This window comes from Haliaeetus leucocephalus, unplaced genomic scaffold (genome assembly GCF_000737465.1).
Source record: "Haliaeetus leucocephalus isolate CR32 unplaced genomic scaffold, Haliaeetus_leucocephalus-4.0 Scaffold162, whole genome shotgun sequence".
NCBI classification, from domain to species: domain Eukaryota; kingdom Metazoa; phylum Chordata; class Aves; order Accipitriformes; family Accipitridae; genus Haliaeetus; species Haliaeetus leucocephalus.
In genome coordinates this window covers 2538011-2551951 of record NW_010972598.1, presented here as the reverse complement: position 1 = coordinate 2551951, position 13941 = coordinate 2538011, and the positions used below count along the sequence as shown (strand labels likewise).

Below are 13941 nucleotides of genomic sequence, written 5' to 3'. Positions count from 1 at the left end.
ATCCATTAAATCTGATTTATCCTGTCACAATTGAATTGCAGGCAATACACCTCTGTTCACCATTTCAAAAATCTGTCTAAAGGCTTTGGACAAATAAAATAACCTCTGCATGTGAACATTTGCCATTGCAGTCCTGAAACCACAGCAGTGGCTAAAAGCCCATCGATTGCCACACACAGGTAAGTGCCACCCATGCTACACATAACTAAAGGAAAACTGACCCATACATTTTTATTTTGCTTGAGTATCACAACATTAATACTATTGGTACTAAAGCAGTGTCTGTAAATTTTGACATTTTCTATTCCCAAGCAGGATTTGAGTTTTACTTTCTTTCTGTTCATCTGAAATTAAAGTCATTATTCCATTTAAATGTTACAGGACCTGACAAGCTCAGATCAAATTCACCCAGTAGAAGAAAATTAGAAAGGTATTTACACTAGACTTGACGAAGGTTCACAAGCTTTGCCTCATTGAATAAAACATGCCCAAGTTTCTGTTAGACATATGAAAAAAGTGAGTGTCTTGGCGTTCCTGGGTTCCTAGTATGAGGGTTATGGTATGTGTGCAGGCAGCATAAATTACTTTTATCAGCTTTTTTTTTAGTTTAGCTGATAAATGGGATGCATTCTACTCTTGATGTATTTCCACAAGTTTTGATTAATGCAAAGACTACGAACATAAGTGTGACTTTTCTATTCCCTACTTTCTTCCTTTTCATAAGAGGCTCTTTTCTCTGTTAGCAGACTCTGGAAGAACCTCCCCTTCAGTTGCAGCTGTCTGGTGCTGCCTCCCAAATGGCAATCATTTAGAACATCTTGTCTGGCTCCTGCTCTTTGCTGTTACCTTACTGCATATACATGGAGAAGGGGGCAGAAATAACTTAGAGCTGACCAATTTTTCAAGTAAAATTTCCTAAGCTCCAATAAAAACCCTAATATTTTTCCTCTAACTCTTTAGAGCAAGTAGTGTGTATTATCAAGGTCATTATTAATACAGCAGCTGCTGGAGAGAGATTTTACTACAAAGCAAAGGAGGGAAAGGTGGAAGAAACACAAAGAGATATTGTGCTACTGAGTCCTCCCTTTTTATTGCACTGGATTAGTGACCACAGTTTAGATGGCTGCTGGTGGGCATCTAGTTACAAATAAGCTATATCAGTTAAGTGAAAAGACTATTAATGGCAAGAACTGAAGTTGAAAAATCACAGGAGGGTATCTATTTCAAGGTACAGTCTTGTTTTATAACTTACAAAGTTTGATTTAGTCATATACGTTTGACTTAGTGAAATTCTTGATGTCCAAGAGGAAACTCCTTCAACAGACTGCCAAAATGAGCTGGACCAAGGCAATCTGAATGCAAAGGCTGTGCGTTCTGGAGCTGGCTGCAGTACTGTGGTTCTGCTAGAGTAACCATCCAATAATGAAGTGCCTTAAGCCAAATTCAATTGGCTTTGCAGACGTGAGTGAATTAAAGAAGCAACACTAGGGAATAAAGGCATTGTAAAGGAACAAGGGGATGATGGCTAAATATATTATCAACTCTTAAAGGCTCTTTCTGAGCCACCTAGTTAGAAATTCTTCATGGGCTGACTCAAGGATGAAAAGCGTGTTTGTGAATAACACACATTTCATTATGAAAATACTTGAAAACTGACACTGGTTTTTCTCCTTAAAGAGACAACAGCATGATTTACCATTGGCATGTTGGGATGCTAGGGAATAGAGAAATCATGTGTCTGCCCAAAGGGCATCAAAGAAATCAGTGCAAGAACCTAGTACAGAATTAGGCTCTTGGCAATTTCAGCTGACACCTTTAAATCAGCTCAACTACCCTCTTTGTTCTATTTTTAATCCTTAGGGGGGAAAAGGGTTTCGGTCTCTAGTGTGGTCGGTCTACTACATTTCATGGCACTAATTATCACTTTAAAAAGAAAAACACAATGTAGAAAAACAGAGTAGATTTTCCACATTAAGAGTAATTGGCACCATCAGTGAAGAGTCAGCACTTACCCTGTAATGGTCAATTCAACAAACACATGCCTAAGTGCCAAACCACAAGCCCTTACAATTCTGTAAACTCAGTTAATTGCTTCTTTTCGGGTTGAGATCAGGCTTATTTTTATGACTTAATTAAACTTCCACATTAAAAATAACTCAGATAATTTCTGTTCCTTAAAATTTTGCAGATGAGTTGTAGGCTGAAACACAAACATTTTTTAAGTACATATTGAAAAGTAAACAATATAACAGCAACTGTACATTGCGCACAGCTATTCTGGGCACAAGCTCTACTCTGCTCCACTGAAATAACTTCAAATCTGGTATAATTTAGCAGAATCCACCCATCATCTCCAGTTTATTTTCTTGGTGGAGTTTTACTGCAGCAAGCCAAAATCTTTCAAATCTTCCACAGAAAATTATTTTCCATTTATGAAAAATGTGCAGGCTTTTTTTGACTGGCAATTTATACTTGTAACTATTTTTTACTTGAAATTGCTGTTTCCAGATAATAGCTTTACACTTATTAACATAGTGTAAGCAAATGTTGCTGCCAGACCTTTTCCTGCTTTTTGTTCTCCCACTATCCATAAAGCAGCCTTCTTTATTCCCACACAAATGGTATTAGAGTTGTATTCCCTATGCAAAACAAAGGAAAAAATTGCCCTACAAAATGTAACGTCTTTTTTTTTTTTTTTTAATGTACTGTGATGTCACTTCATTCTTACTAGTTCTTTGTATTATTAAAGAACAAGTTGACTGAAGAAGTTAGGTGTTTTCACCCTGGAGAACAGAAGGCTGAGGGGGGATCTCATCACAGTTGACCAGTACTTAAAGGGCAGCTACAAAGAGGACGGAGGCTCTCTTCACAAGGAGCTACACTGAGACGACAAGGGGCGATGGGTACAACTTGCACAAGGAGAGGCTTCATCTTGATATAAGAAAGAAATTTTTTACAGTGGCAACAATCAATCACTAGAACAATCTCCCCAAGGACATGGTGGAGTTCCTATCGCTGGAGGTGTTCAAGATGGGATGGGACAGGGTGCTAGATAATCTCATGTAGGCTCCCTTTCCCATGAAAGGTTGGACCAGATGATCTTTTGAGGTCCCTTCTAACCTGGACTGTTGTATAATTCTGTGCATCTAACTGCCTACTTACCCCTTAAATCACAATTTGCATGCCTTGCTCACATAAGTAGTTTACAGCACTGGTAGATGAGGTGTGTAAATAGTCCTTGAATTTTTCTGGACAGAGTAGAATATACTCTTAAGATATGTGAACCAAGGTCTACTTTATGTTGCTCTTACAGGTATGTTGCTGATATTGGAATTAGATGGAGATGGTAAGTTTCAGTGCAAATACAGGCATTATTTATTTCTGCACCACAAAATTGCACAGCTTCACAAGACCTTTGTAAAAGGACCCTAAGCGGGGCGGCGGGGGGGGTTGGTTAAAAGACAGCCATAGTTAAACCTTGACAGACTGGTGAAAAGTGGACAGAAGATACTGGAAATTCAAATTATGGTGACAACAGTCCACAGAAATTTTGGGCTTTTCCACGGAAAATTCTAGATTGTCTTGTCTAGAACTGGAACAAAAAGTCACACGCTTAAAAGATTTTACAAAACCAAGTATTTTCAGAAGCCTTGTCGTGTGAATAGCTCTTGCTCACCATCTGTCAAGTTCACTGCTGTCTGGCAACTCTGAGCACTACCCAAAGGCAGCCTCTAGGGCAATTGGCTTTCTGAAGATTTGAATCCAGCCAGCTCCAGATAGCTGACTTTGGACTGGGACCGACATGCATAAGACATTTTTGTCATTGTGGATAGTTTTTTCCACCCATGCAATCTGAGAGGATAAAACCCATCTTAAATTAAATTACTGTGGTGTTCTGGTTACATATGTTAGTAGTTTGTGTGTTTGTTTAATTTTAATTGGATATCAACATAGGGAACCATGTTTTCCATTTAGTTTGAGGTTTCTTCTATTCCAAATTTTGCAACAGCCAGATAATCCGAATGACAGCCTGTCCTAGTATTGCAGTTCTGGTTTAACAAATAAAAGTTAAGCTTCCATATCAAATAAACATAGAATGGCAATCTTGAAAACTCTGATAAATATAGATAGGTGAGTGTTTTGTAGCTGACAACTGACAAATACAGTATCACAGACAGGTCTCTAGCAACCTCCACTTTATCTTCAGGAAGCAAACATATGACACTCTGTGTAAAGTTACATAAAACTGGAAGCAATTAGTGATCTCTTTCATGTAACATGTCAATAAGATGTGAACTGGCTACTTCCAAATATCGAATTATGTATTTATAATAGTTCCTCATTATTCAAGTCACAATTTTCAACACACTGATTTTACTTTTTGTTGGAATTCCACAATGCTCATACTTTCATTTCTAATAGGACAGAAAAACACATTAAAAAAAAAAAAAAAAGCCCCATAAATTCCATTCCCAAAAGTCTGAAATGGAGAAAGGAAAAATAAGTATTTTGGATCATGCTTTAAAGAAGGAAGATTATCTTTCCCCTAACCAAAAGATAATAGGAACTTCCACAGAATGCTTTATTTCTGCCATCTGGCATTTTCTACAAGAAATCACTGCTTTCCAGAAAAATTCAGATCGTGTAACAAGATTCCTGTAAATCAGGGAAATAAATATCAGATACGCACCAAACTGCATTTGCTGCTGGCTGCACAAGAAACCTGTGGCAGAACTTGGAACCAAAACTTTACTTTCACATTCCAGCCCAGGTGATCAGGGAATGAACTGTTCTTCCTCACCACACTGCTTTTATTTACAGTTCGCTTTCTGTTTAAGATGCTATAAAATTGTCCAAACTTAAGAATACAAATGCAGCTCTTGGTAACAGTACAAGAGTGTATTTTATTAATTCTATTTATTTTTTATATATTGGAAAATTCTATTAAGAAAGCAGCACATCTAATGCACTATTTAGCATGACACTGAGTAAATTCCTCATGGAATAGAACTTAACTGATTTTCTACTAATTAAAGCAGCTATCATTTTCATTCTTGGCCATCATCTTGTTTCCTGGTACCTGCCCCAATAAAATGGATAACTAATATCCTCAGATTCTTAGCAAAGATTTCTAAGGTTTGATGCTGTCTGTTTTGCTATTGAAATTACACTGGTCAAATACTGCCTGGCCACCCCCACTGAAACAGAAGACAAAGTCAGGTCCAATCATTTAAAAAGACAAACCAGTATTTTCAGACATGAAAAAAAAAAGATAAATTACCTGGGTCTTCTATAGATAAGTTCTTCGTTAACCATTGAACAATGTCTGAACCTAGAGGCAAAACAATAGGCATTTTTAGATTAGTAAGTTTTCTCTTCCTATTCTTCAGTTCCCTAGGTCAATTAATATTGTTCTACTATGTAAGAGAGATCTACATTTTTTGCTCAGTCTAGAAAAAACTAGAGAATTCTATTTTTTTTTTAGTTTCTTTTTTTTTAGTTTTCTTTTAGCAAAGAAACATACCACTTGCTTCTTTCTTTAGGCCAAGACTCACAAAATGTAATAGAAGTGCATTAAGGGTATGATAACAGCTTGCATTCCAAAAATTACATTACTGCAAAATTTGCACAGAAAAACAAACACTTTATTAAGTTAATACTAAGTTTTCCCCACCTTCCAAATTAGTTTACAAATGAACCCCAGAAAATGTAAATGCAACACACATTGTGATTATGAAATATATAGAGTATATGCTGCAGGCCATGCTGGAGGCTAAAAACTTCCTTGGGGCTAATACAGGGCATTATGAGCTCCTCTTAGGAGCTGCAGATGGTGCTTAACTTTGCCTTCTGATTTTATTACCTTTAACTATCACTTCTGCAGTAGTGACTTTCAACCCATTCTGCTGGCTACCAGTAAAAGCATATTCAGTTACCTAAGAGTGTGCTACCAATGTTTCAAACTCCGCCTCACGGCTAAGCTCTTGACAGAATTCATTTTTCCCCTAGTGTTAAAGCTCTTTCCTTACCACTCCAGTCTCTCTTCTTCTGCTGTATCCCTTCACTTACTGCCTATCCATTTCTTTCTATTTAATTTTCTGTCCTTATTTTAAGGTCCCATGTTATTCCTCGCCTCTTAACACCTTCGATACCAGATTCCCCACTGTCTTTCGCAGAGTATCCTTCTAACCCCACCTCCTAATTCCTACTCTTGGCCATGCACTTCCTATCACATTTTGCACTCCGTGTGCCAAATCATAAGCTGAAGTCAGTCTTGTTTTTCAGACTGAAAGCTACAGTTGGACTTCACCCACTGTGAGCATGAATTACAAAATAAATTACGAAGCAGTTCTGCAGACAGAAAGACAAACACATTCATGATTTAAGCAACTTTAAATAATCAAATTGTCTTAAGGGGAAAACATACTGAAACACTGAGCTGGGGTTATGAGCATGTTCTCCATGTTTCACAATGGTTGCGTCATACTTCCAGTTCCGAAAAGCAACATAATAGAGAGACATATCACATAATACTTCCTTACAGAACCAATGCTTAAGTTGTTCATCCATTTCTCAGCAGACATAACAACATAATTCTTTTATAAACCTTAAATTTAGGAAGATAATAAAAATCTACACAATCTACACAAATATGAAACAAATCTCATGAATGGACAATAGTGCATAACATTAGAATGTGGAGGATATTTCCCCTGTCACACCCTAGATTCAGATTTCTTCCTGTAGTTCCCATAGTGCATAATTTCCTTTAGTATTAAGGCAATGAATATGACATTTTAAAAAAGCATTTCAGAGAAAAAAGAAAATTTATTTCTCCTTACTTTCTTAAAGAATATAATCCTGTAGCTTTTATTTTATTACACTTAGTAAATAGCTTTATCTCATATTTTACAAAGCCTAGTTAATTATATCATAAATTTTCATGGGCGTATGCATTACTAAATTGATTACATAGCAATGAAAACTGTGGAGATTTTACAACCATGTCCAGAGCAGAGATTTTCTTTACTATGTTACATGTCTAAATTTTGATAGATATTAAACTCCAGTGGCACCATTTCTCATAACATTTACACGGAATTATTTTTTAAATGAGGCAATTTACCTTTGCATGCTGTGGGATGTGTACAAAATGTTTCAGACAGATATTCCTACTTCAAAATATTCTATTTTTATGCATTTTTATAAATAAAATTTCTGCCCTCTATTTATATGTATGCACGTAATGAGACTGACACCGAAGGAAGAATTTTAGCTTCGTATAAGATTAAACTTCATAGACTTCAGTGACACAGTTCCAAGCCTAGTTATATTTTTACGTCAGCTGACTAGAGACATTAGTCAGCCCTAAATATTTTCCTAAATACTCACAGGTCAGAGGCAAAAAGTAATTAGAAAAACAACAGCACATTTCTGAATACCGATTCTTAACTTTGGCTTCCTTCAAATCTTTCAGGTACCATATGTGAAGAAATTTTCTATTCTTTTTATCTATCTCACCTGGAAATGCTTCTTTCCTCTTTGCCTCTTTTGAAAACTTTCCTACAGTGACACACCATATTCCTCAGTCCTCAGCTCTTGGCATCACATTTGCATACATGGTCTACACATCAGAAATTTCACCTCCATATTTTACACTGTCTTCTGGCTTATTATATATAATAGCGGGAAATGGGATTTCTTGACAATTGCATCATCTGACTCTGAAAGATCATTACTGCTCTATTCACATTTTACACTGAAGCCATTCCCCTGGTACCTGAAAGCCTGAACAGCAGTTTAAGCCAGCTATCACATTCGAACACTCCGATGATTTCAGCTGCATGACTTCAATGACAAAAGCCCAGATGAATAAATATTAACACGAACACTCTCCTTCTAGTGTGAAGGCTATTCAAGTAAAACAAAGTTGTGAGTAATTTGTCATATCACAAGTGAGAAATTTATCGGTTCATATTCCTTTGGGAGATCTTGTGGCCAATTCTAGTCCTAAAAAGAATAATAAAGGTATTATCTTGTATAGCTTGCCGTGCAATTTTTTAGCTGCTACTTTTAATGTCTAATCAACAAAATGATTTCATTCAATCATCTCTGTGCCCTTTTCTAAGGTTTATTACTTATGCAAATGTGTTTCTAAAAGCAAAATCATTACTATAATTTCTTATCTCAGGAAAAGAACAAGGCAGCAAAACAGGTGAATGCTTTACAGGAAAACAGTATTTCCTTTGAGTCTTAGCTTTGAAAATCTGGTGACCAGGAAATTCATGCCATTTTTTCATACACCACACTTCACATTTACATGAATTATAATCCAAGAATTAGGATGACAAAGATTACAGATTTCATTATTTGTAAACAAGAACTAATACTTACATGATAAAACATTTTTAACCTTCAAACCTGAATCTGTCTTATCACCATGAATCTATCAAAAAGACAAGCTAGTCAGATTATATAAATTTTTTGGAAGCCACTACCCTGGTATTGGACTCTCCTGAAAAGGAAAACTTCCACAATAAAAAAATAGAAAATGTTTGCCATGTCAGAAGGATACTCAGTTTTTGTATACTGTTTAATGTCACTGGTGATGTGTGATAACAAAACCCCAATAATATCTTCAAAGTAGGTTCTCAGGCTAAGTTCTCCAAGTCTCCCTGTCTCACTTCCAGAAGGCAGCTAAAAGGCAAGCTGGCTATTAGATCTGTAAGGTGCGGAAGACTGAAGTTAAATTGCCAACTGAATTTTGAAACCCCAGAAAAACCCTCAATTGTCATGCCAATTTTTATAGCAAATAAAACTGGACAAGGCAAAGTGATCATTTGTAATAATAAATTAAAGCTAGCGCAAGCAGCAAACATTCGAAAGAAGGTGTTTTTCAGGCTCAGGGCCTGAGAGCCAACAGCGAGACTCCTTAAATGCCAGCACCTATCCAGATAAAGGCAATAAAATTCACAAGATCTTACTCAAGTCCAAAATATAAGAGACTTTCAACTTCTTTAAGGAAAGAGGCAAAACTACATCTACATTCATATACAAACAAAAGACTCAAGCATGTTCTTTGTAAAATGTACTTGCTGAAAACTCCACAAGTGATTAATTTTAAATGAAATGGTCTAAAATTAGCAGTTGCTGAAGCCGTCACAGCATCTTAAGAAAATATTTTTGTGGAAAGTGTGCTCGCTGAACTCTGCAATGCTAATTTCCAAGTCAAAGTCATACAGGCCAGGGCAATGCTAAGGTTAGCTTTCAAGAAAAAAACTTTTATTTTAAACAAGTCTTTACAGAATGCATTTCAAAAATGTGTTGATTCTGAACTACAGAAAATTTCACAGAATTTATAGATCCATTTTTTGTTATGCATACATGCAACAAGCCATTTAAGGCTTAACTTGACAACAAAAAGATATGATAGTAGTTCTGCAAAAGAAATTCAGAATTCAAAATGCTCTATCTTTTTAAAAATTTAAAAACGTATTTAGCTGAAGAAGGTTCAAGTTGCAAGTAAGTCTGTTTTATTAATCGGTATCACAAACCATGAGACCACTGAGAAACTTTACTCAATGATTTCTTATTTCATAAGGAGACAGGTTCAATCTTGTAAAAAAATACTCTTGTATTGCTAATATCTTGGTTTAGTAACTAAAATCTTTCTGTTTTTTACTTGTAGACCTCAGAGTATTTACAGATGATGAAGAGAGACAGGGACACAGGAAGCTCCCCTGCATTAGTGATACTAAGAGAGAGCGTTTTGTTGTTGACAATCCAGCAAACACTTTGTCTTCATCAAGACTTCTGCTACCTGAACTCTCAAGAGCCACATAAACATTGCGATGTTTGTCCTGTGCTGCAAAAGCTGGGAAGCTGGGCCTGTTGGGTGGGTGCTTGTTTGCTGAAAGGCAGTAGCAGATCATCTGGGAGCTCCCTTCAGGAAGCCTCTTGATCAGCTGGGTCACCTTCAGTGCTTCACCACCACCTGGTCTCGAGAACCTGGAGAATTTTATGCAGGGCAACTCACAGTAGGGAAAACCTAATAAACATTACTCTAGAAAGTACCAGTTTCTAAATTTAAGACAACAAGACTGTTACTAAATTAGTAAGGAAAGAGCACTGCATCTCCATTGTTTCATTTTTTTTTTCACTGGGAGAGGAGGGAATTGTGTCATTATGACTTCCAAATTCCACACCGTTGCTTTGTCACACTACTTCATGGCAATACATCAGGAAATTAAGTTTAGTTGCTGATACAGACTTCAAAATCCTTGGTCATGAGTATCTGAAAAAAATACAATGTGCAATTTCATTTCTCACCACTGCTTCAGCTACTGGAAACACAGAAACTGGATCAGATGAGCAGGGAGATTGTAAAGACTGGTGGCATATCAGGTTCTCAGCACTAGCTGTTTTCTCACAAAAATTGCTCTCTAACAGAGAGTTGGACTCTGTGAGAAAGGGCTTTCACTGGTGAATGGGACAAGAAGATCTGCATTGTCCCTGAATTGTTCACAGTCACAAGCCATAGCATATGTTGTCACTCCGTTATATCAGCACGGATATTTTACAATTTCTTTTCTTTCTCTGAGAAGCACAGTTTGTGTACGAATTCTGCACGCATACATCTGAAAGAAGTCAAGTACCACATATTTCAGAACAGAAGGGCAGAGGGAAGAAAAGCAATGGCTATATTATCTTTTAATATACTTATGGAAAAATATATTTGGATCCATACTGGATTATTCAGCTTATTTTTTTCCCTTTGTCTATTACAGCTGAGCAAAGAGAAGGTTTGCATCACTTGATAGTGCTGTGCACAGAAAGGTGAAAGATAGAAGGGTGCAGGGACTTCTCTCTGAGGCTGGGATTGCAGTAGTGCTTGAAGGAACAAGGAGTTATTTCCCCATAAGTTATGGCTCTAGTCAATACTAAACTGCATTGGATTTCAGTCTAACAGAAAATGTATTCAGAGGTGCTTTGGTTGCCCGGTTCTTAGTTTCAGAAGTAAGCTGGTAATAAATGTTGTGATGGTAAAAAGGGGAGATAAGGGAAATGACACAAAGAAGCTGCATAACTAAACTTGGATTTATTTCATACTAATTTAAATGCTTTCCACCTCATATTTGTATTTACCAGTTTTCTCTTTCTTTTCTCTATACTTTTGGATTAATGTAAGACAAATTTTTAGACCTAATCTGGTATAATTGTTTACCATGAGTGGCAACATCTGAAACTGATAATTTGAGTATATTGCTGATTACATTTTACATATTTAACCTACTGACCTTTACTGCTTAAATGGGTTGATTTTTAAAAGAAAGACATCATTGATCAAAGTGCAGTTTGATTAAGGAAATTTTCATCTCAACTTTCACACACTTATTTCTGCCACCTGCTTTTTAAAATTATTGATAAAAACAAATGCATAAACTTACTTTTTTGACTTACTATAATTGGAGGTGGACCACACATTTGTTTGAGTCCCCTTACACCTCAAGGAAGCTTCTACCCAGTTGCAGATTTTAAAATCCATCTGAATAATACTAACTATACAGAGAATATGACATATTTTAAGGAAACTACTCAAGCACAGAAGTAATTACAGTTTTTTAGTTTTAAAACAATATAAGCTGCAATATACTTTTTTTTTTTCAAGTGAAGATGGACACAGGAATTTGCAGAAATAAAACCCTCAAATGAATCATCCTGCTGCTTTTGAGTTGGACCCTTTCATTCTATGCTGTAAGCAATCCTCCGAAATACTCAAGCCTAGAAGACCAGAAAGGATCTGTACTTCTGGCTAGCATAACCTTGTGAAGAACGTGTCGCTTGATATTGTTAAATTACTGAATCTCTGCTTCAGAAGGGAAAATTCTTCTACTTTCATGTTGTGAAAGAGCTAATACAGGATGTGAAAAATCTCTTCCACTTCCATACCTACATGAAATCACTCAACAGTACTGACCAACAAATTCCAGTAATGTAAATTCTGCAGTCACACCCTCTCTCATAACCAAGCTTCAGAACACCAGTTCATAAAGACTAAAAGGGTAATTAATCATGGCTGTGTATCTGTGCCCACTCTTTATCCTAAAAGGGCCAATCCACAGAGCCCCCCGTCTTCTCCAGCAAAAGAAACTGCTGCTTCATTCCATGCTGCAACATTTATCTGTAAGGCATCTCAAAAGACATCCTCTACTTAGATCTCTTCAACAGCCACAAGTGACTGTTTTACAGATGACACTAGCTGTGCATAATTGGCAATATACCAGCAACCACAGATGGGACCCCTCTAATCCCAAGGCTATTATAATAAGCACTAGAGTTTAGCATCTTGCTGAAGAACATTGCTTCATGCTGAACATTTGCAAGACAAGAGTGATGCTGTTTAGAAAAACTAAGTGGTATGAAAACCCAGCACAGCCTTTCTATTATAAAGGAATTTTTATGCTTTTCTTCAAAATGATGTAAAGCCATATGATCTTGTTTGACTATAATAAAATACCAACGTTCAAGCGAGATGGATAAAGAAAAGACTATTTTGTACATTTCCCTGACAACAAAATCTTACATCTTCTATGTAAAAAGTATTTGTGGGGGGAAAAAAAACCCACAGGAAATCTAAGCAGAATTCAGAACACCATAAGTCTCCCTGAAGAAATTTCATTTATGAGAAATCTTCATCTCCAAATAGGAAAAAAAAAAACCAAAAACCAAACCACTTCATTTTTAAATACTGTATGTATACTCCAAGCAAAAATTCTAAAGTCCGAGATGAGCAAGGAGCCCATGAGGCTTATCAGTGAGACCTACTTGATTTCCTGTCCATCAGAAATCTTAAATAATGGTAAAAGAAGATTAGAAGCTAAGTCACTTTCAGTTTTCCTCATCATTATGGCACATCCTTCTTCTCCTTTCAATCAATTCCTCTCTTCACCCATCAAACACATGCAAGCACATTTGGGTACTATGAAGAGAGAAATAGCCAAGAATACAGCAGCTCATCGTGTTCTTCCCTCATTACCTTTGGGAACTCTTTCTCTAAATCCCATCCTCTAAACAGTTTTGGATCCATCTCCAAGTGGAGAACAGGAACCCTCTGAACACCAAGCATGTGTCCATGCTCTTGCCAACACTAGAGTGTACTCTGTAAATCAACAGGCAATGAAGCTGTTCTGTAACATCAATGCCCCACCTTGTAGGCGAGTGCCTAGCCACCAGTCTAAAGAATAATTTTTTTTGTCTTTCTCAGTGACCATGTAATTTCTTTGTATAAAGAATGAGAAACTCCACATGGAAGAGAACAATCTCTACTGCCTGCTGATTATATTCTCTAAAGCGTGAGGCAACTTAGTCCAAATTTCTGCTCAGACACAAGGGGTTTCAGACATTTGAACCTGAGTGTCTCCACCTCAGTCTTCAGGAATTCTGGTTGGGGCCCCTTTTAATTCCTTTTGCTGGAGCTGTAACACTTCTGTGTTAAATAATTTTGGACATAACAGGAGAAAATAAATTCTTTGCTACCCTGTAGGACACCCATTTGGAGAGTTGAGCATCTGGAGTCCCCTCCCTACTGCAGTGAAGGCTGGTTTATGGAAAGTAGAACAGTACTGGTAAGTGCATCCTGGTGCAGTACACAGCAGTGTATGAATGCAAGAGCAGCCTCCCTCAAGAAAAGCCAGGAAGGAAATGGATATGTGATTGTTGTCCCAAGTTTGTCCTCCAGTTCCTGAAATAATATGTAAAAAGGCAACAATAACATCACTATTGCCTAACTATATTGAACTCTAACTCTGAAAATTCATCCAAGAATACTTTAAGAAAACTGACAACACATTTTTGAGGGACAAATTTGCTACTTACCATAAATAGTTCATCTGGCTTTCCTTTTACGTCTACTAGATGTTTCACTATATCTTGCTGACAACT

General features: G+C 36.8%; 1 protein-coding gene across 2 annotated transcripts in view; it reads right to left on the bottom strand.

The window, feature by feature from the left end:
- Nucleotides 1-13941, bottom strand: part of RGS7 (regulator of G-protein signaling 7) — a 261391-nt gene that overhangs the window by 102373 nt on the left and 145077 nt on the right. For both annotated transcript variants that reach the window (XM_010562608.1, XM_010562609.1), the window contains exon 3: nt 5282-5332. In XM_010562608.1, the coding sequence (XP_010560910.1) occupies nt 5282-5332 (51 nt within the window). The remainder of the gene's footprint in view (nt 1-5281; nt 5333-13941) is intronic.